Below are 25,740 nucleotides of genomic sequence, written 5' to 3' on the forward strand. Positions count from 1 at the left end.
TTACTAGTTGGCTTGTTCAGATCTGTATCTTTCCTGCTTTGTTCTACCAATTTCCGAAAAGACATGCTAAAAATTTCCAAATGTGACTGTAATTTTGGATGTTTTTCCTCCTAGTTCTTTAAATGTTGAGGCTAATAGAAGGAAGACGAAATTATTAAATACAGACAATATCCACAATACTGCTAATTAAAAAGAAGGCAGGAGGAACGGCTCCATCAGTTAAGCATCTGGTTCGATGCTGGCTCCGGTCATGAGCTGGGGGTCATGGGATCGAGCCCCGCATCGGGCTCTGCACTTGGGAGGGCATCTGCTCGTCTTCCCTCTGCTCCTCCCTTGCTCACTCTCTCAAAAAAACAAAAACAAAACATAAAATCTTTAAAAAATAATAAAATAAAAAGGCAGGAGGAGAAAAACCCAGAACAAGTGAGACAAACGTAAGCACAAAATAAGACTGTATATTAAAATCTAAATCTATCATAATTACACACAAATGGAGTAGGAGCCCTAAAAAAAGAACAAAATTTGACCAGCTGGATTAAAAAATAAAATCACACTGTGGGCTCTTTACAGAAGCCACATCTGAAACAGAAACACACAAAAAGGTGGAGTGAAGGGGCTCTTGGGTGGCTCAGTGTGATAAAGCCTCTGCCTTTGGCTCAGGTCATGATCTCCGGGTCCTGGGATGGAGTCCCACATCCCACTCTCTGCTCAGTGGGGAGCCTGCTTCCTCCTCTCTCTCTGCCTGCTGCTCTGCTTACTTGTGATCTATGTCAAATAAATAAATAAAATCTAAAAAACAACAACAAAAAAAGGTGAAGCCTGGCCTGCCAGTGTGCCAAGCTCCTCCAGGAGGGAGTGGTGACATAAGGGGACACATCGAGCAGCCAACAGTAGTCCACATACCCACACACCCCACAGCAGCCCCCCTCCCACTAGACCCCGCCGCCAGCCTGGAGGCTGTGGGGAGCCTGCTCAGACTCTGGCAGGTTAAGCCCCTTCTCACTTTCCTGCTTTAGGCATCCCGCTGGCAGGCAGCAGAAGGCAAACTCCCTGAAGCAAGCCTGGGGTGGAGGAGGTTTGTATGGAGGTGAGCCCAGGGCCATCAGCCTAATGCCCACAATGGGCACACGCAGAGCTAGACCTTTTCTCTCCCTGCAAGCCTGCTCCCTGGGCCCCTGGAATTCGCTCTGTTCCTCTCACCAATGACCACATTTCCTCGCGAAGCAGGTGAAGGAGATGCACATGGACTAAACGGCACAGATTTTCCACCAAATTACCGTCTACATTTTCCAGCTACCAACCATGAAAGGGTTTTGTGCTCGTGTGGCAGTAGGCCTGTGATGCAAACACGCAGAGCAGGAAGCTTCTTACCATTCATTTTATTACTTGTTTCCCACATTCTTAAAAAAAAAAAAGACTTGAGCTTCCTATATGGTCGAGTTGGATGTAGACCCCTGAGCCTGGGCTGGCCCCCAGCATCCTGTCTGCAGCAGAGATGGCTGGAAGGAGGGTTCCCGGGCAGCGGAGGGCACGTGCCCCGTTGCCAAGCACCAGCAGGGGTGCGGAGCTCCTGCGGGCTCCGCCAAGGACAAGCTGTGCTACTTCAAGGTCACCTATGCCCTCTGAGCTCACCTGTTCCTTCACACCTGCTGCAGGGGCTGCGGGGTGCTGATACTTAGGAAGGCCATCAAACAAAACCCTAAAATGCCCAAGGTAGGTGCTGACCTCTGTGACCGCTGCTGAGGAGGAGAGAAGGGACAGGAGGCCAGCGGGCAGGACCAAGGGAGGGCTGAGCTGGGGCGCCCAGAACCCTCATCATCCTGACCACACTCTCCACCCCCTCCCCCCAGCCCTGTCTGTCCCTTTCAGGGGCTCCGAAATGTGCCCAGCCTCGCTCACAGAAGCCTGAAGAGAGGAACAGACTCATCTTCCTGAGGTCTCTGAGTAGAATGTCTAGAAGTCTTCTGTTCCTTACTCTTATCAAGTATGGCTACCTGGGAAGTCGGCCTATCCAGTGACGTGATCTCCTGGACATGAGCCTCTGAGACAGTCCTCCTGGGACTTACTCAGTCCTGAACACACTGCAGTCACCCGCTCGGTGACGCGCCGTCAGTCCAGCCCCTCCCCTCCCCTCCCTCCCGCCTCAGTAGCCAGCCGCGTGTCCCTCGGCCCTGAGCAGGCACGGCAGCCACAAGGCGACAGCCCCTTTTGGGCCCCGAGCTGGCCTGGGTCTCAGCTCAGGCACCCGTGTTCCCTGACAGCAGAGCCTGCCGGGCAGCTCCTCCTAGGAAATGTGCGCACAGACAGTTCCCGAAGATTCCTCACATCCAATAAGGACGAAGTGGGAACACAAGGTTGGGGGAAGAGATCTGACCCTGGGGACAGACTCGAGGCAGGTAAGCCACAGACAGCACTCCCGGTATACCGCTGAGGGCCACCTGCAAGGGGCAGGGGTGCACAGCAGGCCCTTCTGGTCTGGAGACCCCTTAGTCAAGCCCTCGTCTCCCAAGACGAAGTCAACAAAGCTAACAGCCCCTTACACATGTTACAGTTTGAATTGTGTTCCCCAAATTCATGTTGAAGTCCTAACTTCAGTACCTAAGAATGTGACCTTATTTGGGGACAGAGTTTTAAAGAGGCGATCGAGTCACAGTGAGGGCACTGGGGTCCGACATGGCTGCTGTCCTACACAAAGTGGGAATCTGGACGCATGCAGACACAGAGAAGCCATGTGGACATGAAGATGACCAGTGAGAAGCCAGGAGGGAGCCCCGGGGCACAGTCTCTCTCACTGCATCAGTAGGAAGAGGCCTGGCCACCCCCCTGACCCTGGACTCTTGCCTCCAGGCTGAGAGTGAGGGTCTGCTGTTCACACTGACTGGGCTGTGGTCTGGGCTCGCGGTATAATGTTCGGGGCTCTTCCAAGGACTCATCAGGAAATCCCATTCGGCAGATGATCTCCCCAGCCTTCTGGGAGTTGGCTGAATTCTCCCGAGGGTGTGGAGAGGCAGGCAGCGGAGCCGACCAGGTACTCATCCTGGGAAGAGAACCACAGGCAGCGCCTTCCTAGGAGCCCAGGACCTCCACACCTCACTCCTCTCACACTAGACTGACTCCGCACAGGCAAATCCAGCTCCGGCCACGGGGCAGAGTTCTCTCCAAATGAAACCCAGGCCCCCGATTTACCAGGAAAGCAAGGGCCAAGCCCTCCTCCAGGCTGAGATCAGGGAGGGCGGATGCTAGGAAATGGGGCGGTCCTGGTCCCTCTGTGGCCGACACAGTGGCCAGGCAAGCGTGGTGTGCATGTGCCTGTGGGTCCACCAGACCCCGGCCGGCTAGGGCCATCCCAGTGGGAGGGACAAGACAGGGACGCGACATCTGAATGAACCTGACCCAAGAAGGCCACAGGCGTGGCTGAGAACTGCGCCCCGAACAGTGGCCTCCCTGAGCAAACAGCGGTACAAAGTCAGGGGTGCTCAGGCCAATGGCAGAACTCCTAGCACCTTCACGGCCCGGAAGCAGGGAAGGTTCGGCCGGAGCCGGGTGAGGGCGTGGGACAGCCCCTAGGAGAAGTGGCCAGGCTCTGGATAGCTTCAGCGGGACTGAGCTGATGAAGAAGGTGGTTAGGGGCACCCCACCTCAGGACCCTGTGATCCCCACCCCACAGCTGCTCCTCAAGGGCTCTCTGGACCCCCGCCATCAGGCTGTTTGAATCCTTGGGCCGGCTCTGAGCCCCCGGTGGCACCACAGCTGCGAACAGTGGCTCTGCCTCGACTCTGCTTGCAGACGCCATCTGTGGGGGCAAGGCGGCAGTAGGCACTGTAGGGGTGGGGGGACTCCGGGGACCCCCAGAGTGTCCAAGGGAGGCATGCAGAGGCACCACGGCGCGGCAGCTGCATGCTGAGGAGGGCGGCTGCTGGGAAGGGCTGGAACTGGGTCCAGAAGGTTCTGCCGTGGGGGTGTCCGGAGGCAGCTGGGATACTGGGCGGAACCTTCGGCAGGAAAGGCCTGAGGTGTCACCAGCCCTGCTGCCCTCCGCCTGAGCACGCAGGATCTTTGGTTTCGGCCTGGTGGGGCCCTTCTGTCTCCAGTAGGGCAGGTGTCTGTGCGCAGGGCCATGAGCCCAGCGAGAGCCCCGGGAGGGGGCCCACGGCCAGGATGCCTGGCACTTGGGTCCAAGGCCCCGAGGGCGCCTCCCCAGCCGATCCACCTGGGTCCTCATGGTGGCTACTTCCTGAGACAGGCCTGCCAGGGCCGCAGCGAGTCGATCCAGCTTCTCGGAGAGGGCGGCGCCCAGGCTGCGGAGCTCGGGCTGCAGACAGCTTCCGCAGGGGCATGGCGGTGGGGGCGCCTGCAGCAAAGCCGGCCGGACAGCAGCCGCAGCGGGCGGCTCTGGCAGGCCTCTGGGAAGTGGCTTCCCGTGGGTCCCTGCTGAAACCAAAGCAGGGACATGGGGTCAGAGTTCACGGGCTGTCAGAACCTTTCTCTCCCCCGACAGGGCCCCTTCAGCATCCTCCCCAGCCACTCAGGCCTGGCTTTAGATGGGACATAAGTGGCTTCGGCTTGAGGACACGGATGCCAGTGCCCCGGGCATCAAAGGCGGCGGCACGCCTCCCAGCTACTCCCCACATTCGTGGACAGGATAAACCCCGGACTGGGTCTTGAGCTTTCCCGGAGCAGCGAGTGGCCTTCCCACCATCTAGGAAAAGGACCACCTTTCAGGGCAAAGGGCATCTCAGACCACCAAACCCTGCCCTACACGTCAGAGGGCAGGGTCTGGAGAAAGCTCAGCGGACAGCAAGAGGCCAAGACCATGGACAGTATCTGGGAAAGGGGCCCAGGAGGGCCAGAGCAGCCTGGGGCAGCGTGGCTTCCCGTGGGGTGACCAGAGGCAGCATCAGTGCCCAGCGCTGCACTCACCAGCACATCCGTCCTGACCTCTACCCGCCCTATTCTGAGGTCAGACGCATAGGATTTTAGACCTTAAATTATTTTTACAAAAATCACCTAATCCTTTCCCCTAAGGCCCTTTGGGACGGGTCTCCGCCCCAGGCAAACCTCACAGGAAAGCGCACGGACCAACCCAGACCGGTGGGGCCACCTGCCTTCCCCCACTTCGCCGCACCCCAGCCCAGCTCTGTCCCCTCTTCAGCACCCGGGCTCCAGCGAAGGAAGGGGAGAAGGCCCTCACTTGTGGAGAACCTAACTCTGACCCTGTGGGCTGGAGTGCTGCCTGGTCAGCTTCTTCGGGAAAGATCCCACGCAAAGGGCTAAGGGCTAGGATGCCGGCGGCGTGGCAGGCACGCTTCCCCCGGAAGGGAGAGGCAGCGGGGCCGGCAACCTGGGGCTGGCTCGGCACCCTCAGTAAAACGGCTGCGCCTCCAGAGTCGCAGAAGTGGGGAGCTGGCGTCGAAGCCCCCCCAACCCCAGCTACTGGGGGGAGGGTCCCGGCACAGGTCCGCCGGTGAGCCAGGAGACTGAGCCCCACGTGCCCTCCACATGCCCCTGCCAGGTACAGGAAGGGCTTCCCGGGGCCAGGTGTGACACCGACCCCGTCTCCCCAGATGCCCTCGGCCAGGTCATTCAACACTACAGGGCCCTTTTCCTCATCCCTCTGCACGGTCTCGTCAAACCCCAGACTCTGATTCTGGGTATGATCTACCAGTAGGTCTGTCTCTAGAAAGTACGTTCAGGAAAAAGCCAGCTCTTTCTGTGAGAAAACAGTGAACGAAATAACCACCCGGGCCTCGAGGTGAGAGCCCTCGTGCCTCTGACCCGAACGAGCTGTGAGGCCGCCGGGCACAAGCCGCCCCCCGCTTCTGGACCGCCTGCCCCGCGGGAAGGAGCTAAGCAGCAGGCAGGGCAGGCGGAGACCACAGCAGACGCTGACCCCCTGCCTACCCTGTGCCCGCAGGGCCCCTGACGACCTAAGGGGTCGGGGAAGGCACCAGTTCACCTGCAACACTGGGTCTCCCGTTTCCAGGCCCCAGAGCCCCAGGTTCTTCACCGACCCTGGGCTTCCAGGCCAGGGACCCAGGGACTGATCCAAGAGGCTGGCAGGGCCCCGGGCCAGGCCTTTTCTCGGGCTGAGCGGCAGGGCAGGGGTTCCCAGCGGCCCCTGTGGAAAGAGCACAGACCACCTGGGGTGTGGACACCCCTTCTGACACGCGGATACTTGAACACGGCCTAAAACATGGAACTTTCAACTTTCAAACACTGGTGAAACGGGGGTGCAGGACGGCCGCGCTCGGCCTGTCGGGGAGGCTGACCCCAGCTGAATGGCTTGCTAGGGCACGTGTGATGTGGGTGGACTGGATTAGTTCTGGAATCATCTGCAGCCAGGAAGTGACACCTCTAGCTCTCCCCCGAACGCCGGAGGGACCAGACGGAGAGGGCCGTGATCTGCAGGCCCCAACCTGGTGAGGCTCCTCCAGGCATGCGCTGGGGGCGCCCCACGGGCCATGGGGAACTGGCCCGTGCCCAGCCCACTCTGCTGTATCCCACGTGAGGAACATGGTGTGGTCCAGTCCGTGCTGGGGCCAAGGACTGCGTGGAGCCGCGGGCCTGCATTGGCGGAGAACTCCCTTCCCAACTGTTCACCGCACCCCTACCTCCTCCAGCACTGCCCGGAGGGGCAGGCCGGCCCGGGGTTTCCGAGGACACGTCTCTCCAGGGCAACTGGAACCTGCCCCCCGTCTTCTCTTCTGCTTTTCCTGCAGGGAGAAACACCAGGTCAGACCTGGACTGAGGAGCGAGGCTGCGCGGGGGAGCAGGCAGCATTTCTTGACAGGACAACCTCTAAGTTCTCCCCCGTGGGAGAATCTCACTGTGGACAGTTCTTGTTTATCACCAAATTTGGACAATTTAGGGGCACCTGGGTAGCTCAGTGGGTTAAGCCTCTGCCTTCAGCTCGGGTCATGATCCTAGGGTCCTGGGATTGAGCCCCACATCCGGCTCTCTGCTCAGCGGGGAGCCTGCTTTTTCCCCTCTCTCTGCCTGCCTCTCTGCCTACTTGTGATCTCTGTCTGTCAAATAAATAAGTAAAATCTTAAAAAAAAAATCTTAAAAAAAAATCTGGACAATTTATATTACTACCAACACACACACACACACACACACACACACACACCCTAACTTAAAGCTTCTGCTTGCCGTGCCGTCCACTCCGAAGACCTCCTTCTCGGCTAAACGTACTGTTGGAGGCCCGGCACAGCCACAAGCAAAGCCACCGGACAAGGAGCCAGGCTGGCTCGCCCGAGCCACGGATGCCCCGGGCCAGAAGGCCCAGCATCAAGGTTTAGAGAACCAGCCACTTGAAACCCTGCTTCTCTCTCTGTGTGCCCTAACTCCTGCTCGGATGCTTTAAATTCCCCAGTAAAGGGTGCCAAACTCAGACACCCCGCCCTGGGGACCAAGAAAGGCAGAGTCCCGGGTGCCTCCTGACCCGGCACCACATGCCCCGCAGGGGCTGAGGGTTATAAATCCAGTTCCTCCAAGTCCCCTGACAGCTTTTGCCAACACACGTCCTATGATAATAAGAACCACAGGACTAGCCCGGGGTCGGGGGTAAATGTCCACAGGGCTCCCCACACGTCACATGGGCTGGGAGAGCGCCTCGGGCTTCCCTCGCTGAGAGCATCCCCTCGGACAGGGACGTGGACACGCTTGACAGACGGTATCAGCGCATATGGCGCGCACATGATATAGCGACAATGTATTCGTATTAGGTTCATCGCCGGCTTCCTCACTCAACACAATTGCTCAACCATCGCGGGGCCCTATGCCCCGCCCCACCCTCCCTGTTAGAGGAGGCTCAGCTTGCAGGAACTCAAGCGTGGCCAAAGCCGAGAGTTCCAGCAAGAGTCAGGCCAGGAGAGAATCCAGGCCCCCTCGCAAGAGCCCCGGGGCTCACCGGCACGGAGCCGGCAGGGGTCCCCGAGCTCTGCTCTCCCTGGGCCTTCACCGGGGCCACGGCCAGTGGGGGCGCCGCCTGGGCCCAGGGACAGGGGGCCAGGAGCCTTGCAGCTGGGCGGTCCCTCTCTAGCAACACAGGGGTGGGGACGGCTCACCCTGTGGGAGCAGCTGCCAGAGCTCGTCTCCTTCTGAGCTGCTGAAGCTGGAGCTCGAGCTGGAGCCGGGGCTGGGGCTGGGACCCGCCAAGCAGGCGAAGCGCAAGGGCCTCCCTGGCAAGATCCCCTTCAGAGAGTTCTCCAGACAGCGGAGCGGGGAGGGCTTCGGGGTGGCACCTGGGCAAACGGCAACAGAAGAACATTCGGTCCATCGGCTGGATGACAGGCAGGAGGCCCCTCTAGCTCTGGGAGACCCTGTAGAGCTCCCGCTCTGGCCATGGAAGGTATGGGGGAGCGAAGGCAGCGCGCAGCTTTCCTGAAGTCCCAAGTCCCTGGCACCAGCCCCAGCGGTCTGGCTGCAGACAGGCCCTGGGTATGAGAGCCGGGCTGCCCCCCCACTTGCTTCACTCAGCACCAGTGGTCCAAGAGCGGAGACACAGGCCGGTCCACAGGAAGCCCCCCAGAGCCAGCGCTCCTCTGCTGGGAATATTTAGAAATATCACATTTATCCAAATAAGCCAGACCCTGCCAGCCACTCAGGCAGGGCCGGGAAGGAGCAGCGCTGTCAGGACAAACGAGCAGTGGAAATAGCAGGGGTCCCCCGCCCACCCGGGACCACAGGCAACAGCTACAATAAGGGAAGCCACCAGTCATCTCCCGGAGAAACCCCACGGCCGCTGGAAACCATCCCCCTCTGTCCAGCGGGCCGGCTTATGGGTTTCTTCAGGCACGCGTCGGAGCGCGGCAGCAGCGGTGTGGGAAACGCACGCGCTGCAGCACGCAGCCCGGGCCCTGGGCGGGGACAGAAGGAGCAGAGAAGAAGGGAGGATTCTACTGGAAGGGAAGACGTGCCGGGAAACACCAGGGGGGTTGGCAGCTCACCGTCTTGGAGCCACCTCCACGGCCCCGGCCTGGCAGCCCCGTGGTCTTTGAGCCCTCGCTGGTAGCAGACAGAGACACCGCTGGAGGTAAGCGCCTGGGGGCTGGCCAGCCGGAAGCTGCTGGTGGCTGCTTCCCCCTGACTCTGTCCCAGATGAACTGGCTCCCTGGCCTCGCCTCTCAGTCCTGTTTAAACGGGAAGAGGCCCGTCAGCCCCATGGAGCACTGAGACAAGGAAGTCACCAGACAAGAGTGTAGCTTCTGCCACTGCTGGCTTCTTGGGCCACATGAGCACCAGCTGTGGGACACATGCCGGGCCTACAGATGTTCCCAGGAGCCACCCAAATCTTCCAGGACCTCTTTATCCCCAGACCCCATACCTGGACTCCTGGGGGCCCCACAGCTCAGTGAATGTGCTGGACACCAAGGCATGCGGGCCCAACACAGCCAGGATCGAGAGATGCTCTGCTGCCAAGGCCCGGGCTCGGGCCTGGACTCAGAGCAGCAGGAGGTGGGACTTGCAATCCATCTCCTTGGCAGGTCCCAGTCCCGGCCCTGGCCCTAGCCCCAGCTCCAGCCCTGGCCCCAGCCCTGGCCCCAGCCCCGGCCCTGATGCAGCCCTGGGTACCCTGCCCAAACCGCACCCACTATGGAGAGGCTGGCAGCACTGTCCGGCTTCCTGGCCTCACACAGCCTCTGCCTAGGCCGTTTCCAGGGCATCTTCTCCTCTCAGGGCTGACTGGAGTCTGGCCAGTTGCGTGGGGGGGCAGGGCCGGGGCTGGCCGTGTGACGGTCACCCTTCCCCGCTCCTCGACACCCACGCCAGGGCAGTCATGCTTTACCTTCCTTGTCTGCCGTCCAGTTCTTGGGCTCCCCTCTCTGGGGCGCCCTGTCCCCTGCCGAGGACCAGGACGAGGCTGACTGCGGCCTGAGCAGAGGTATCTCTCTGAGACAGTTCTCCAGGCCCTGGAGCGGGGAGCTTCCCACTGGGCTTCCTGTGAAAAGCCCACATTTGCAACCCTGGAGGGTCAGAGCTCCGTCTCTGCGAAGCCCGGGAGCCTTGCCTCCACCCCTCTGTCCAGGGCAGCTGGGGCCACGGGAGGAGGCTCAGAGCACTGGGCCTGGCATGGCAGGCACCTGGAGGCCAGCACATGTCAGTCCTGGCTCTGGGCAGGCCTGCCTGGGCCAGCCCTGGAAGAGGCCAGCCTGTCCGAGCCGTGTACACAGAACCTGGTCAGTGGGCTGTGACAAGGGCGACCCATCCCTGGGAGGGAGGCCACCCTGCTGCCTTGCCCACAGACAGCCCTGAGGCTCCCTGCACCAGCCAGAGGGAAACGCTCGGGGGCTGTCACCTCCAGATATGACGTAGCAGGCTGAGAAGGCCAACACTAGCACGGTCACAACTTGAGGGGAAAAAAAAGCAAAAACACAAATACATCAAAAATACTGCAGTTCTAGTGACAAAGCTATAGAAGCAGCAGGAAGTAGATGAACCAAAAATCCAAAAAACACGGAAAGGCCCTTCCCGGGTGAGCCGACATCGGGGCCACACTCTTTCCCGAAGGCGCGCGCTGCGGCGGGGCCGGCGGGGCAGGAAGAAGGAGAACCGGCGCTCCGGGCTGCCGCGGGGCCGCAACAGCGAAGCTTAACCACAGGAGCCCCAGAGGCAGTCTCCCTGGGTTCTAGAGCCACACACGGAGCTGGGCTGGAAGCTTCTAAAAGGCAGCATGAACCCTCCTGTGGTTTGGGTTCCTTAGAAAGCGAAGTGCACCGACAGAGGCCGCACAAGCAAGCAACGCGCGAACCCCCACGGGCGGTGCCGAGCGGCGGTCAGTGGGAACGGGCTGCGGCGAGTGTCCGAGAAACTCGCAGGCAAAATTCAGGAAGGTGCCACAGGGAGATGGCAAACAGAAAGCAGGTGGGAGGCCTGCGGTTAGCGTTCCACCGCCAGCTGGGCCGCACGGAGAACACCCCTGGAAGCTGAGAGAACGTGTGGCCGGCGGTGGTGACTCAGGACGGAGGACAGCATCATCTCTCCTCCGAAAACTTTTATAGCTTTTGAACGAGGCACTGATTACCTATTAAAAACTAAACCTTAAAAAGAAAAACTGGCTGCATTTGGGGGGAAAGAGCCCCCACAGTAAGGGGCTGGCCTCGGCGGGCGCAGGAATCCAGGCCGCCACAGGCACAGGAGGCCCCGGTGAGCCCGCGGCAGAGTCCTGGGGCAGCTCTAGGCCTTCTGCCAACAACAGATGTGGCAGGATACGGAGGTGAGCAACGGGGGGACCCAGTGTCTGTGGACAAGGCAGACCAAGAGCGCTTGAATGACTCAAGTGGGGACAAAGGTCAAGAGGGGACATTATAGAGTCCTACGGGATTCCAAAGACGTGTGACAGCTCACCGTGGCCGCCCCTGCCCCACCGAGAACGGGGCAGGCGGGCGGCACTTGACGAGCCGCAGGTCACCACTGACACTCCTTAAAGTGCTTTTACATGAACCTCGGAATATTTTTTCCTAGATCAGAGGTCAGTCTATTATTACAGGCATTTCTTTATGACTGGGATAAGGAAAAAGTTGACACTAGAGGGGACCTCTTTCTATTTTGTAAGGGGTCTTAGATGTAGTCCTGCCCCTTCGGAGCTAAGTGCCACTGCCAGCCTGTGACAAGTCCCGTGTCCGCTCCTGCCCCGGCACCCCCGCTCTGCTCCAGACGCCGGGCACGGCAGTCTGCCCCACTTGGCTCAGACATGACGGTGGGCACGGAGGCCTCTCATCCTTCCCCAGGACCGACTCCCAGCCTCAGGCTTCCCAGCTCACCTTTTCCCCGTGGACGTCCCTGGCTGCCCCCAGGGCTCTGGAAGTCCAGGTCCCCATCGGTGCTGCTGGATGAGGAGAAGCTGGGAGGGGTGCTGTGGGGACCTGACGGGAGGGCAGGGCTGCCTCTCACATAGGCCGGCAGACTCAGGGCCAGAAGAGGACCCCCAGCCGCCTCTGCAGGAAACAGCACAGCTGACATCACGAGAAAGCCACTGGCCAAGAGGTCCCCTGGGCCCTGGGTTAGGGGTAGGCACCCAGGACACCTACCCCAAAGGATCTCCCCCAAGGGTCTCCCCTTAGGTTAGGGGCTCAAGCACTGGTTGAAAAACCCACGCGAACCCAACTGCAGGTCTCGTGGGGCTGGAAGGTGAGTTAGAGCCCTCCGAGGGGCCAGGGAGCAGAAGAGCTGGGCTCCCACCACATTCGGGAACTGCTCAGGGGGACGCACCAGTAAGGGGGCAACAGAAGGGCCTGCAGCTGCAGAGGCCCAGGAGGAGGAACAGGGGACCTAACGATGTCCTCAGCACCCCTGGGCCCAGGGGCCCGTCTACCTTCACTGTGGGATCTGCAGGGCTGTAGCTCGGGCCTCTGAGACCCGGGGTCTCCTGGCTGAGGGCTCCGGAATCCAGAGGCGGCCGGCGGCTGGGGAGGCAACGACCCACTCAGGGGAATGCCCTTCAGACAGGCCTCCAGGGCTTCCAGGGGTGAGCTCGAGGCACTGCCGGCTGGGACAGGGGAGATGGTCCTATCACCATCTCGGGCACGTGCCCCCGGCCCAGCCCCAGGCTGGCTGCCCCAACCTGCCTTCTGCAGGGCCGACAAGGCCCACACGGGTGTGGAGACCTGCCAGGCAGAACACCCTGTGGGGGACTCTGGATCACTCCCTGTTCCTACAGGGCAAGGACAAGTCTGCACCCCAGCCCAGGGTGGCATGGAGATACCCACATGTACGCAGCGGCCAGCTTCCTGACGGGCAGGGAAGTTCTGTAAATGGAAGTCCCCACAATGGACAGCTTCCAGGCAGGGGCCCAGATTAGAGAGGATGCGGGTGAAGAGAAGGGAGTCACCCCTAAGAAGGCCCGCCAGGTCCTCCCCCTGCAGGCTGGACTTGCTCCCTCCCCTTCGGGCTGGCAGAACCTTGCTGGTGGGGCAGAGAATCCCACCCAGAGGACTTCAGAGATGCCCCCGGCCTTACCTTGAGCTAGGGGACCCCAGCTGGGCACTTGGACCTCTCTGGTTTCTCCATCGCCCCCCTGGCTGCTGGTGGCAGAGGGGCTGCGGGTCCACTTGCTGAGCTGACAGGACGCAGGCACCGGGGGGCTCCGGGACCAGCCGTCCTCCAGCTTCACCGTGGACAGCGCGCTGCCAGCTCCCGGACCGGGGCCGGGAGGAGGGGTCTGGAGGGGTCTGGGCCCTGTGGGAAGCCCCCGTGAGGCCGATACAGGGTCAGGACGGGGCTCTCAAGGCCCCTGGCTCCAAGGCGGTCATGGCTCGAACACCAGCACATGGAGCAGCTCACACCCCCATCTTGCCCCAGGCCCCTGTGGGGCACCTCCAGACGTTTCTACTGAGGAATGCCACATCAGCGCCACAGTGTATGCAAACACGACCCAGCCCACGTGACCATGATGAGAACACCCAATTCTCTGTCTGCTGGGCCAGAGCTCTAGCTTCTGTTCTCGGCCTCCTCCTCCCTATGCTCCATTCCTCCCTTCTGGAACTTGCAGCGCTACTCCAACAGTCAAGCTGGATAGCGACACGGATTGATGAAGCACCTCCTACATGCCGAGCTGCCTTTACAGGGGCGGCCCCTGACACACGGCAACTGTGACCTACACGCAGAGGGAAGGCCTCGAGGGCCTGATGTGGGGGCCCGCTTGGAGCTGGAAAAGCAAACAGATTATCGTCCTGGGGCCCTCCCGGACCAGCCAGTGGCCTTTACCTCCAGAATTCCTTGGGCAAGCCCCTGGGTCCTCCTGCAGTGGCGGGTCCCCCACTCCCAAGGGGATGGCACGCCTGTGCCGGGCCTCCGGAATCTCCTTCAGACAGTTCAGCAGACCCTGCAGGGGACAAGCCCCGGAAGCGGCCTCTGTCTTCACTACAGGAAAGAGGAACGTATTGTCACCCTGAGCCCAGTCACGACAAACGACAAAAAGTAGACAGTCCAGAAATCTGGGAATGTGGGTCTTCTCACGGTTCATTTAGACCTGCACAGGCCACTGTCTTCTTGGTGCTTGCTTTAAAAATGCCTGTCTTGGGGGTTCATGGGGGGCGCAGTCATCACGGGATGGAGCCCCAGGATCTGTGCTCGGCGCAGAGCCTACTGAAGACTGTCCCTCTTCCTCTGCCCCTTCCCCACCCCCACTCTCTCCCTCTCCCCCTTGCCTCTTAAAATAAATAAATACATCTTAAAAAAAAAAAAGTCCTGTCTTCACACCTCCCTGAAGCAGAGGGCAGGAAGGAGGGAAGATGAGAAGCCAGCATCAAGATGGGGCACGACACAGGGAAGGAAGCCAGCGGACAGGTCCCTTCCTGCCTATGGTTCCCCGGGCGCTGAGCGGAGCGTCTGTCTGAGGAGGACCGAGCTTTTCACATGCACACACACACGCCCACAAGTACCTTCCTGTATCTGAGCTTCACTGTACCTGAAGGTGGGATCAGTGAGCCCCTTTCACAGATGGGGAAACCAAGGCTCAAAGGAGCCTCTCACAGTCTTCACAGCTCCTGCCCCCGCCACGCTGCCCGATACTACCTCCCGCGCCCCCCTAAGCAGCCACTTGGACTCAAAGCAAAGGGACACTCAGTAGCTCCTCCTCAGGGGTCCCACAGTAAGAGGAGTGAAAGACAGGAGGATCCAGGGCCACATCTGTTTCCGAGTTTCCTTCTACCAGCTGACCAAATGTCATTCTCCTAAGAAAGCCGCCTGCCTCCAGAAACAGGCCACCGATGACCGGGGAGCAGCCGCTCCTTTGGGAAGACATGGTATTTACAGAGAAACGGCCACAGAAAGGCAACCTGAGCTTTTCTGGAGCTTCAGACCTTGGCCTGAGGAGACAGGTTCCCAGGGGACTCACCTTCCCAGGGCAGGCTCTCAGGCCCCAGCTCTGCTCTGGTTCGCTGAGAGGCGCCCTGGCCAGCGACAGGAGGCAGCAAGCCTTGGGACACCTCAGGGTGCTGGGACCCAGGCACGAGGATCTCCTTCAGGCAGTTGATGAGGCCTTGCAAGGGGCTGTTCCCGGGGGAGATTTCCACGGCACCTACAAGACCAGCTAAGATCAGGGCTGCCCTGATGATGGCAGCGATGGGAATCCCAGAAGGTCCGAGATTCCCACTTGTGTGGACAAGGACACCTGCCACGTCAGGCTGTCAGGAGGCCGAGATGAGAGAGCCGCCCACAGGCCTGTGTGAACGCGCGTGCCTCTGTTTCCCTCCCCTGCTCCGCTCCAGGGCACACCCCACTCTCAGCCTCTCACCTGTCCCCAAGGTCCCTTTCTCCTGTCTTCCATGGCCCTTCTTCCTGCTGGGGCTACAGGTAGGAGGGCTGGGCTCCCCACCTGGGGCTTCTGGGCCGTCCTTCTCTGTAGATCTTGGTTTGTCAGCAGTTTCTGTTACAGGAGAGACAGAAAGTCTTTCTAGCCCTGGCTCCTGGCCCTGAGGAACTGCCCCAGATTGCTCCCCATAGAGGACAGGCCTCTCAGTCCCCCACACATCCCTGGGGGGTGGCCAAGTCCTGGAAACTTGGACTTGTGGCTGAGTCAGCTCCTGCAAGCTTGTCCTAGGAGTCCGGCTTGGGGCTCCTTTCCCTGTTTCCTTCTAGTGTCACTGTAAACACCAAGGCTGCTTGTGCTGAGTAACCCAGAACCCCCCAAATCCAGCCTCTGACTTTGGCTCAAGAAATGAGTCGGGCAGCCTTGACATGCAGGGCCTGGTCCTGTACTCACGCTTCTCAAACCTGAGCGTGGGGACACCCAGAACCAATCCGCCAGATGGCACTTAAAATCACAGGCTGATTAGGGTCTGTTTTCAGGAGAGCCAATTTTAGTCCATATTCCTCTAAGACATTTTAAATAAAAGACATTCCAACAAAGGTAAAATTTGCAAGAATTTCTAGAAATACAATGAGACCCCAGAGAAATTCTAGTTGCCGGCCTCTGCTCTTAGGGCTGCCTTGGTGAGAAGGTCTGAGACTCAGGTCAGGTGCGCACAGGGGTGTCCCTCGCTGACAGGCCCGCGTGTTGGAAACCGCCTTCCGCTCACTGTCCGTGACCATGCAGGACTCTGCAAGCAGGGCTGGGCGAGAGCGGCTCGGGGACTGAGAATCACACTTCCTCTCTGCTCTACAGACAGGGGCCCTTGTCCTGCTCTCTGGGGAGGCAGCCCGCTTGAGCAATAAGGGAAACTGAGTCCTAAAGATAAGGAGAACGGCACAGAGTCCAGTCCCCCTTCCTCCAGGGTCAGAGCCCTGTCCTTGCTAGGTCGTACTCACTGAAGGGGAGGGGGCTCCCCTGGCCCCCGGCTCCAGGCGGGCTGCTGGACGACGAGCCGCTGCTAGACGTGGTGGCCATGCGGGGCCAGCCAGTGGACGTGTCTGGAAGGCAGCTGAGAAGGCCTCGGAAAGGGCAAGTCTCCACGGTCCCAGCTGCTACTGGGGAGGAGGAGAGAACACACAAAACTAGACTTAAGCCCAGCAGCAGGGAAAGTGCCCCCAACGTTGCCCTTCCAGGCCCCTCCTTGTCCTGTGCCACTGACAATGACCCAGATGCCAGTATATCCCCTGCATGGTCATTCCGGGCTCTGAAACATAGATTCACAGCCCCAGTCTTGTGCTGACAGGATCCCCCCATCCCCACTTTCTGTGTCATTTGCCATCCACTGGGCAGGCTCAAAGGCCAGGGCTGGTGGGGACAGACTTCTCAAGGAAGTGCGGTCTGAGCTGAAAGCAGCCGGGGAGCAGAGCAGGAAGAAGGACCAAGAGACTGGGGATGTGGGCAGAGCACAGGCTGGGGGACTGAGCCCCAGTGGCCATGCAGACTGGGCACTGCTTCTTCCTCCTCATCTCCAGAATAGAGACTGGCCTCCCCTGCCACACAGGGCACCATGGGACGCGTAGAAGCCAGCATGAGAAAGGCCAGGAGCCACGGTCTCACAATCTACCCATGCCTTCTCGGGGGCAGACGTGCTCCCAGGACATTTGTGACCCAGACGACCCCACCTAGGGTTTGGCAGGGCACAGGCAGGCCCACGGCACCCAGCTTGAACTTGACGTTGTCCGACTTACCCTCAGGGTTCCCCTGCTCCCCGTCCAGGCTGACAGCCCCACTCCCGCTCTCGGTCTCCGGGCTGACCTCCCCGAACAGGAACTCTGGAATCTCCCTGACCAGCTGCACCAGGGCAGTGAGGTGCAGGCTGTGCGGGGGTGCTCCTCCTGCCAGAGACGCCACTGTGAACCCCCACACCCTCAGTCAGCTCAGCACTCACGCTTTTGCGCACGACGGCCAACCAGCGTTCCGCGTCTCCCTCCTACCGCGTGGGTAGCAGCCGAGGAGACACTGATGTCCCGAAAGTGAAAGGGATCCAGCCGGGACTGGGGGCTGGGGACTCTAGGTAGTGTCCCTCATTTCTCGGTACCTCTCTGAGGGGAAGGCCACCAGGGCTGCCTCCCTTCCCCCTCCCACCGGCCGGGTCCTCTGCCCTTCCTGGCACCCCTACCCTCCCGGCTCCATCCAGCTAGTCCCGTGGGCCACCTCCACCATCCAAGGCCCCCAGCGGTCAGCCCCACGGCAGCACCCTCGGGAGCCATGGGCTGGCTCTCCACGTCAGTAGCAGAAAGGGGGCTTGAGTAGAGGGTGCTCTCCACGGTGACACCAAGTTTCTTCCTAGCGTGGCATACAACGGGCAACAGTATGCCAAGTTCACAGCCCTGAGGGCAAAGGGGGAAAGGTCACAGAGAGGTCTGGGTATAGAGCGTTTCAAGGGCTGAGGTCACAGTGCTCCCTGAGGAGTAGAGCCAGGGGCCAAGCACTGCCCAGTGGAAGGAGCTAGAGTGAGTCCGCCGGGGCCCAGGACACCCAGCAGCGCCTGACCCTCAACTACCAAGTTTACTCACCCAGGGGGCCTCCTCCCCTGGGAGTCTCCTGCCCCTCAGCAGCGTAGCGCCTGCCTGCCACGGCTCCTCCGGGCTCCGCAGGCGACAGGAAGGCCGAGAGGGGGAGCAGCCCATCTGTCCCTGGAAAAGCAAAGAGGGAGGGGCGGCCTCCTGAGAAAGGAAGCCGGCCTCCACCTGCCGCACGCACGCACCTGTTCACACGTGTGTTCGCGCCATCACCCAGACCCCTGAAAGCATGGTGCCACCAGATGCTCAGAGCCCAGGCTGCTCAGCGTTCTGGCCATTCTGGGGCGCCCGGACTGAGTCTTACCAGAACCCTGGTGCAGACTACGGAAACAACAACGGCCTAAAACAACCAGAAGGCCCTCGGCTCGGCCTAAAGCTCTCAGAACACCACCTCTCATAGTGCTCATTTTGTAGATAAGACTCGGGCCTGGCGGGCTCAAGGTGACTGGGGACCTGCCTGGTCCTGGATCCTGCCTCCCTTCACTTTTCCCAGGCGCCGGAACGGGCTCCTTACCCAGGGAGCGCAGCGTCTCGTAGTTCTCCCGCATCACGTCCCGGTAGAGGGCCCTCTGCCCCTCCCCCAGCAGCTGCCACTCTTCTTCAGAGAACCTCACGGCCAGGTCCTGGAAGGCCACGGACACCTGTGGGCACAGTCTCCGGGGAGTTGGTGGTTCCCTCCCAGGGTCACCCCCCTCGCCATGTCTCCATGGGTACACGAGGGAGTGGGGCGCAGTGAGGGTGTGGCGGGCACCTGACGTGCGAGGGCAGGTGAAGGATCTGCTCACGAGACAGGGATGGGGTTGGACTGTGTCCACAAAAACAAATGCTCAAGTCCCTACCCTCATCCCCCATGAACGTGGCCCTCGGTGGAAACAGAGTCCTTGCAGATGTAGTCAGGGTGACGTCATGGAGTAGGTCAGGCAGGCCCTTAACCTGGTATGACTGGTGTCCTCATAAGAAGAGGAGAGACAGGGGCGCCTGGGTGGCTCAATGGGTTAAGCCATTGCCTTTGGCTTGGGGTCCTGGGATTGAGCCCCGCATCGAACCCCATGTTGGGCTCTCTGCTTATCGGGGAGCCTGCTTCCCCCTCTCTGCCTGCCTCGCTGCCTACTGGTGATCTCTCTGTCAGATAAATAAATAAAATCTTAAAAAAAAAAAAGAAAAGAAAAGAAAAGAAAAGGAGAGACAGTCACACAGGGAGAAGGCCCGGTGACAATGGAGGCAGAGAATGAAATGACACAGCCACACCCCAAAGAACACTAGGGACCACCAGAGGCTGAAGGCAAGGAGATCTGGTCCCTGGAGCTTTCAGAGGGGGCACAGCCCCCACTGCCCTGGTTGTGGGTCCTGCGCCTCCAGCACAGAGAGAGAAGCCACTTGCTGGTGAAACCTGCCAGCTGGTGGTACTGTGTCGCAGTACCCCAGTCGCAGCGCCCCACAGAAGCCTGTACAGTCCATGGCCCCCAGTCTGGGCCCAAGAAAAGGCCACTCCAGGCTGGGAAGCCCAGCCAGCCCTGAATTCACCACGGGAGAGAGTCACTAGAGTTAACAAGCAAACTTCACCTCGAATGAGCAAGGACCTGAGGTTTGGTCACGACCACATTAAAACAAGATCACAAACAAAACGGGTAATAAGTAGGACAAAGAACAAAACTCTCCATACCAACAGTCAAGAATCAAGCAAGCGAGATGTTCCTGAGGCTCCTCGCAGCCCCGCCCCAAGGAAGACAGTGAGCAGAGCGCGCCAAACAGCCTGGCCCGTCTAGAGGAGGCAGACCCTTCAGCACCAGGGCGGAGGACCGTGCGACCGGGAATGGGGAACAGCAGCTGGCGCACCTGTCCTCACTGGCAGCCCTTGATCTTCAGACCCCAAACCCCACAGTCACGGTGCTTCCGTAGACCTCTGGCCCAGCTGCTCTGCCAGACTCCAGGCCTGTGCTGCGCTGAGCCTGCGCTCACTGTCCCGGCCTCACTTGACCTTCATGGCCCTGGCCGGCCACAGTGATCCCCATGGCTGTGACCCGTGGCATTGACCCCCAAGCCCGTGCAGTGCATGGGAGCCTTTCCAGGCCACCATCCAGGCCTCCTTGCCCCCGTCCCCACTCCCCCATCCCAGCCCCCTCCTGGACCTGTCCACTCTGCACCCCAGTGGCCGTGCAGTCGGGCACGGTGTGGCCTACCCCGCAGGGCTCAGAAGAGACCTGGAATCATCCTTGGACACATCCCCTGCTTTGTAAGATACAAAAAATGTCGTGTCCTAATTTCTTTAAAAATCATCACTAAGTGGGCTTTAAAATGGCCATCAGACTCTACAAGATTACCAGCATCTGAAAGGCACGTATTTCAAATTACAGCAAAAATTAACTTCGTGCAAATTAAGCAGCAGAATGTAAACTAAGGGAAGCATCCTTCTGGTGTAAGAAAAATGACTGCATAAAATGAAAACACTCCTAATAAAGCAGAGACGTTAATCCACTACCTTGTTGCATCAACTCAGGTCAGTGATTTTAAAAACCATCACTGCTGCTGACTCTTGGCACTGTCACCGCCGGCACCTGCCCCCTCCTCTGCCAGTCACCCTCTGACCGCGGGCACCGTATGGTGTCACAGCCCCTCCCCCCACTCTGCTGCTGAACCAGTGGAGACCCGCACCTGGCTGGAGGAGCCTCCCCACAGCCTCCCTGCCCCTGGTCCAGAGGTTCTCACGCTCTCTCGGACAGCCGGCAGACCCTCCACACAACACCTCCACCCCTCTGGCCCAAGGACAGTTGCTCCCTTTCAGGAACATGCTCAGACACCCTCAGAAACATCGCTCAAAGAGTCAACCCCATTTCTTACTGGATTCTGGACACATAAAACATAGCCAGCAGGAGGGTCTCCCCGCTGATCCTCTCCCTGGGCCCTCTCCATGGAACACAGGTCACATGGACGGCAGCCGGCCTGGGCATTTCCCACCTGATGGCGACAGCTACGTGAGACGTGAGACGCTCAGCCTACCTCGGCTCCGTCTGCCTCTCCCCAGCCCCTCTCCCCTGAACACTCTGCTGGATGCTAAGTGAGCCATGTCCCCTGCAGGCTCTACGCTCAAGGGCCCAGACGTCAGAAGTGGGATCCTTTGTTTTGGGGCATTTCGGAGCTCTCAACAATTAACAAAGCGGATCTCTGCAGGCGGCTGGCCACACTGTCACCCCCAGTGTGGGTGAGGGTTCCACAGCACCAAGGGGGGAAGCAGCAAACTGAGCTGGTAGACCCTGCGGCGCCGACTCTCGGACTGGGACCTCCGGAGCTGAGAGCGGGAGCTTTTTCTGCTGGGCTTAATTGTGACTATAAAACCAGTGATCTTGGTAAACCTTAAGAAAACATGCAGCAAACATCTCATTTTTTAAAACTATTATTCCCCAGAGAAGTCTGAAGTGCTAGAACCTGAACAAAGAAATGTTCCTGTAGACGCTGCTGAACAGCACATCCAAATGGTATTGCTCTGGCTGGGGCAGGGAATGTGGGAGAAGGACCCAGCGGAGCCGTGAGACAGTTCTGGGGGGGCGGGCGGGTAGGGGTGCTGGTTTATCCTGAGATGTGTCAGCGGAGTGAAAAGTACTCTTTTCAGCTTCTCCCATCAGAAGCTTTTTACAACATAATGACTGAAAAATAAAAGCACTTTTAGGGTCAAACGATTTCTTTCAGGTTCCTTTTAATTAGGGCGGATTTCCCTGCCTCGTCTTTGATTTACTAAATCAGGAGTAAGCCCAGAAATCAACAGTTTTCCAGCCACCCGTGATTCTGACACATTCTCAGCTTAGAGCCACGGGGCAGGGGAGCACTGCAGCCCAGTCCCAGGCTGGAGTCCTGCCCAGCCCTGCTGGAAATGGAAAGCACACTGGGGAGCGGACCCCCCGAACACAGGCTCAGCCCTCCTTCTTCCCAGGAGCCAGCTCGCAAACGTCCTGCATTTGCGAACCAGAAATCAGACGACTGCCTAGACCTTTAAGGAGCAGGGATCATTTAATGCCGATTTCCACCCACAATGAGAGGTCTCTTCAGTTTCTCTTTAAATGCCTTCAGTAACGGCGGGCTCATCACATTCCCAGCAGCTGGGATATCAGGGGCCCAATCTGGCATTTAAGAAGTCCTGGACACAGGGGCGCTTGCGTGGCTCAGTCAGTGAAGCGTCTGCCTTCGGCTCAGGTCATGATCCCCAGGGTCCTGGGATGAAGCCCTGTGACTTCCATGTCACAGGGAAGGTGGGCATCTTTGCTCAGTAGGGAGTCTGCCTTTCCCTCGGCCCCGCCCCCCTGCATTCTCTCTCTCTCTCTCTCCCCCCACATGGGACATAGGGCTGGACCTCAGGAGCCAGGCTGCCAGAATTCCAATCCCTGCTTCGCTTCATACCATCTATGGGACCTTGCCAAACTACTTAAGCCACGTGGGCCTCGGTGAACTCATTTAGAAAATCAGGATCATCAAGGCCTCCAGTGCAGGGATGTTGTGAAGAGTGAATGAACTAACGTAGGAAACAAGTGCTGGGAAGCCAGAAGCGCTCTGACTGGTGTTAGAGCAGCCGAGTCTGTCTGCCTGACGGCCCCGGGCAGGTCAGAGCCCCCCACAGCCCCACAGACTGGGCTCTTCCTCACACACCACTCCTGACTCTGAGGGCCTCTATCTCCTGCCTCAACAGACCCAACTCTTCAGACACCAGAAGAGACGGCTTCCAGGTCTGTCACCATCTCAGCCTCAAGACACATTCTTCAAGACAAAGTTCGCATAAGATGGAAACGGGACCTGACTGTGGCAGGAGGAGTTCCGTCAATGGCTTCTCTCTGCCCAGAAAAAGCGGAGGGAAAGTGAGGCATGCGTGTGTGAGGGAGTGAGCACGCGTGAGTGTGCAAACAAGTAAGGCACCAGTGCTTGCCCCGGGGGAGGGACACACACCGTTGGCCTGCAGTCTGGACAGACTGTCCCCTCAGGCCTTTCTTCACCTCCTCCGTGGCTCCCAGGCCTCGCTCCCTCAACCAACGGCAGAAAAGCTTTCTGGATTGCCCCAGGACTGCTGTACCTGCGCGGCCTCCTAGCCCGCTGCGGCCGTGCTCTTCCTCGTAACACACTCCCTCTACCCTGTCACTAGCCCAGCATGGACACCCCAGCTTCCGTGCGCACAGGACCCGTCCATACTCCACAGTTCTTCCCAGCCTGGACCCAGTCTCCCAGCATGCCTCAGGCTTGGATTTCCGTTTGGACCCTGCACCCTGCGGCTCCCACTTATTGGGCTATGACACTCGCACATCCCTGGGCTTCTGGGGAGTCACAACAGACAGAGAGACAGGCGTTCCCGGTAACTGTCCATCTGTTATCTACGGACCCCCCAAGCTACTCCAAGCCGCCTTCTCCGTGAAGCTACACTGTATGTAGAAGCATCCTTCTTGGAACATCAGACCTGAAAGACTGCTGGTCCAAATCCCTCATTTTTGTAGAAGAGGAAACTGCAGCCTGAGGAGAGCCTAGCACAGGACCAGCAGACACACCTGAGCAAGGGTGTCCGTGCGCTGCTTCACGCACAGCCAGGGCGGCAAGGAAGGCTGCCCCCGTTCCCACAACATCCACTTTTCCTGGCTTCTCCCAAGAGCTTGTGGGCCATGAATGACTGGAGATTCTGATTCTGGGAGGCTAGATCTGGCCACAGAACAGCCCAGCGCTATCCCAATACCCACCCACCTCCAAACCATGAAGGCTACAACTGGCTGAGGTTGGCTCAAGTTCATGGCCACCAAAATTACAGAACTGGCTCCAGGCAAGGAAGGGCAGCAACTCTCCACTGGTATCACAATATTTTTCCTGGCAACTTCCCAGCCCCGCACACACTTGCCAGGACTGCCCAGACTACGACAGATGGGGCTCTTCCTCCAGCTCTAGAACCTACGCACCCTATCAGATGGGTAACACCTGGGACCTTGTTTCATGCCCCCTCCCCCAAGGGTCCAGGATCCTACCAAGAATAAAAGCATCAGATTCCCCTGAGGCCTTCATCCCCACGACTCCCTGGTTAACTAATAATTAAAAGGAACCAGGACGGGAAGGTCGATGCGTAACCTAAAGGAACGAGTTCCGGAAGGTGGGGACAGGCTCCACGTACAGGGGACGGGGGTCGGGGGGCGAGGGCTGGGGAGGAGACCGGGGGTCGTCGGAGGACCTCGACTTCTCCGCACGAAATCCTGCGCACCAGGCCCGCCGGGGCGAGCACAGCCCGATACCAAAGTTGCTGGACCCCCGGGTCTTTGCCCCCCTACCACGAGACCGCCCCATGCCACGCCTAGCTGACCCGCAGAGGCGTCCGTCGGTCCGTCTGTCCTCCCCGTTCGCCTCACCTGGCGCGCCATTCCGGGGCTCAGCCTCCGCTCTCAGCTTCCGGCGCGGCCCGAGGCGCCCGCTCCCCGGCCGCAGACTGTGCCGCGACCCTCGGCGACAGCGGCGACCGAGATCGGCGCGCGAGAGAGCGGGGCTGGGGTTGCGGGCAGTGGGGGAAAGGCGAGGTTGAGCACGCCGCCGCTCCCGGCGCCCCCCGCTCCGAGAAGGGTGGTCCGGCTTCCGCCCGGAGACCCCCGGCCTCGGCGGCCCGCTGGGCGCAGGCGCGAACTACATGTCCCAGTGGGCGCCGCGGCGCGGGCCGGGGGGCGGAGCCAGGGCCGCCTCCTCGAAGCCCCTTCCCCACCTGCTTCGCTCAGGACCCCGGGAAGCTTCCGGGAGGGACTCCGCGCGGGGTCCCGCCTGGTGGCCAGCTCGCGGATGTGTTCCGCGGAGGTACGCATCCATCCGTCATCATCCACCCATCATCCCGCATTTACTGAGCGCATCCTCTGTGCCAGGTGGAGATGCTCGGATGAACCGGGACCCGCCTCTCCCAGAGGTCACGTCCCGTATACCGACCATTTCCGTGGCCGCCGGGAGGTGTGTGGAGGGGGGTGGGGTGCGGAACGGCCGCCGAGATGGGGAGGGGGCTGCAGGGCAGACTGCGCGGGCCGCGCTCGCGGGTGGGTCCGAGTGGCTGCCACAGCCCCGCGCGTCCCCAGATCTGCCGGCGCGCTCTCTCGCTCACCAGAGCATCGGTCCGGGTCAAGACATCTCGTGGGACCAAGCGCTGGTCTAGTGGGTCGATTTAGGTGACCCCAGAAGCTCCTGGAACATAGGAGGCCCTCAAATAAATGTGTGATGAGTGAACCAGGCGTGGCCCCCACCATGGTCCGGGTCCGGACGCAGCGGGCTGGGGGTGGGGGCGGCTCCCAGCTCAGGGGCGGTGGGCGTGTGGAGCTGAACGGGCTCTGCGAGGTGGAAGCAGGGGTCCGGCGAAGCGGAGAGGCCCGGCGCCCGGGGAGCCCGCTACCCCCGCTTCCCTCCCTCGTAGGGTCTCTGGAATATTTGGGGAAAGAGAATTTTTTGCCCAGCAGTCCCAGTGTGGGTCCCTGAAGCAGCTCTGGCCTTCCGGGGGTGTCCGCTGGCCTTGCTGGTCACCTCCCAGAACGCTGGGGTACAGTGCTGACATCCTTGGCCTGGCTTCCAGGAAGGGTGTGGGGGGAGACACTCTCAGTCACTGCCCAGCTTCATGCGCCCGCCAAGCTCCCTCCTTCACACAAAGAATCGCGGGCACAGGAGGGCAGGGCCTCTGTGTAGCCGGCTGGAGGAAGAAATAATGACACCACGGGCGATTCAGGGCAGGAAAAAGGAACGCTTCAAGCCCAGCACCTCATCTCAGGGTCCCTAAAGGCCATAGAGCCTTGTGGTCAGCCCCTTCCCTATGCTGTGCGACCCACATTCCTGCTGCGGCTCCCGCCAGCCAGCGTTTCCTGCTCCCAGTGCCTCCCCACACCCATCCCT

The 25,740-nt window shown here is 60.0% G+C and overlaps 1 protein-coding gene across 5 annotated transcripts; it reads right to left on the reverse strand.

Moving 5' to 3' along the window:
• Positions 1-970: 970 nt before the first annotated feature.
• On the reverse strand, positions 971-24,515 carry KRBA1 (KRAB-A domain containing 1). Of its 5 annotated transcripts, none has more exons than XM_032305244.1 (17): positions 24,237-24,515; positions 18,392-18,518; positions 17,872-17,991; positions 17,044-17,190; positions 16,252-16,410; positions 15,320-15,370; positions 14,840-15,022; positions 13,708-13,863; positions 12,961-13,179; positions 12,317-12,490; positions 11,766-11,939; positions 9,791-9,943; positions 8,952-9,134; positions 8,070-8,246; positions 6,612-6,713; positions 5,957-6,118; positions 971-4,431 (listed from the first exon to the last, which is right to left on the reverse strand). In XM_032305244.1, exons 1-17 carry the CDS (start codon positions 24,246-24,248, stop codon positions 3,506-3,508), a joined length of 3,225 nt encoding a protein of 1,074 aa, XP_032161135.1. In that variant the 5' UTR covers positions 24,249-24,515; the 3' UTR covers positions 971-3,505. The 5 variants fall into 5 exon arrangements, with proteins under 5 accessions (XP_032161135.1, XP_032161133.1, XP_032161134.1 ...); XM_032305242.1 differs by having other exon boundaries at positions 972-4,431; positions 15,239-15,370; positions 18,392-18,500; XM_032305243.1 differs by having other exon boundaries at positions 972-4,431; positions 15,239-15,370; positions 17,044-17,191; positions 17,912-17,991.
• Positions 24,516-25,740: the final 1,225 nt, after the last annotated feature.

This window comes from Mustela erminea, chromosome 11 (genome assembly GCF_009829155.1).
Source record: "Mustela erminea isolate mMusErm1 chromosome 11, mMusErm1.Pri, whole genome shotgun sequence".
Classification (NCBI taxonomy): domain Eukaryota; kingdom Metazoa; phylum Chordata; class Mammalia; order Carnivora; family Mustelidae; genus Mustela; species Mustela erminea.

Bases quoted from the DNA above. Each gene is read 5' to 3' on its own strand.
- KRBA1 (XM_032305240.1), bottom strand. The intron at 16,411-17,043 runs GTAAGTCGGACA...CCTCCTCCCCAG, and splicing joins GGAGCAGGGGAACCCTGAGG to TAGCAGCTGGGACCGTGGAG. The intron at 13,864-14,839 runs GTGAGTCCCCTG...TCTTTCCTGTAG, and splicing joins TGAGAGCCTGCCCTGGGAAG to TGAAGACAGAGGCCGCTTCC.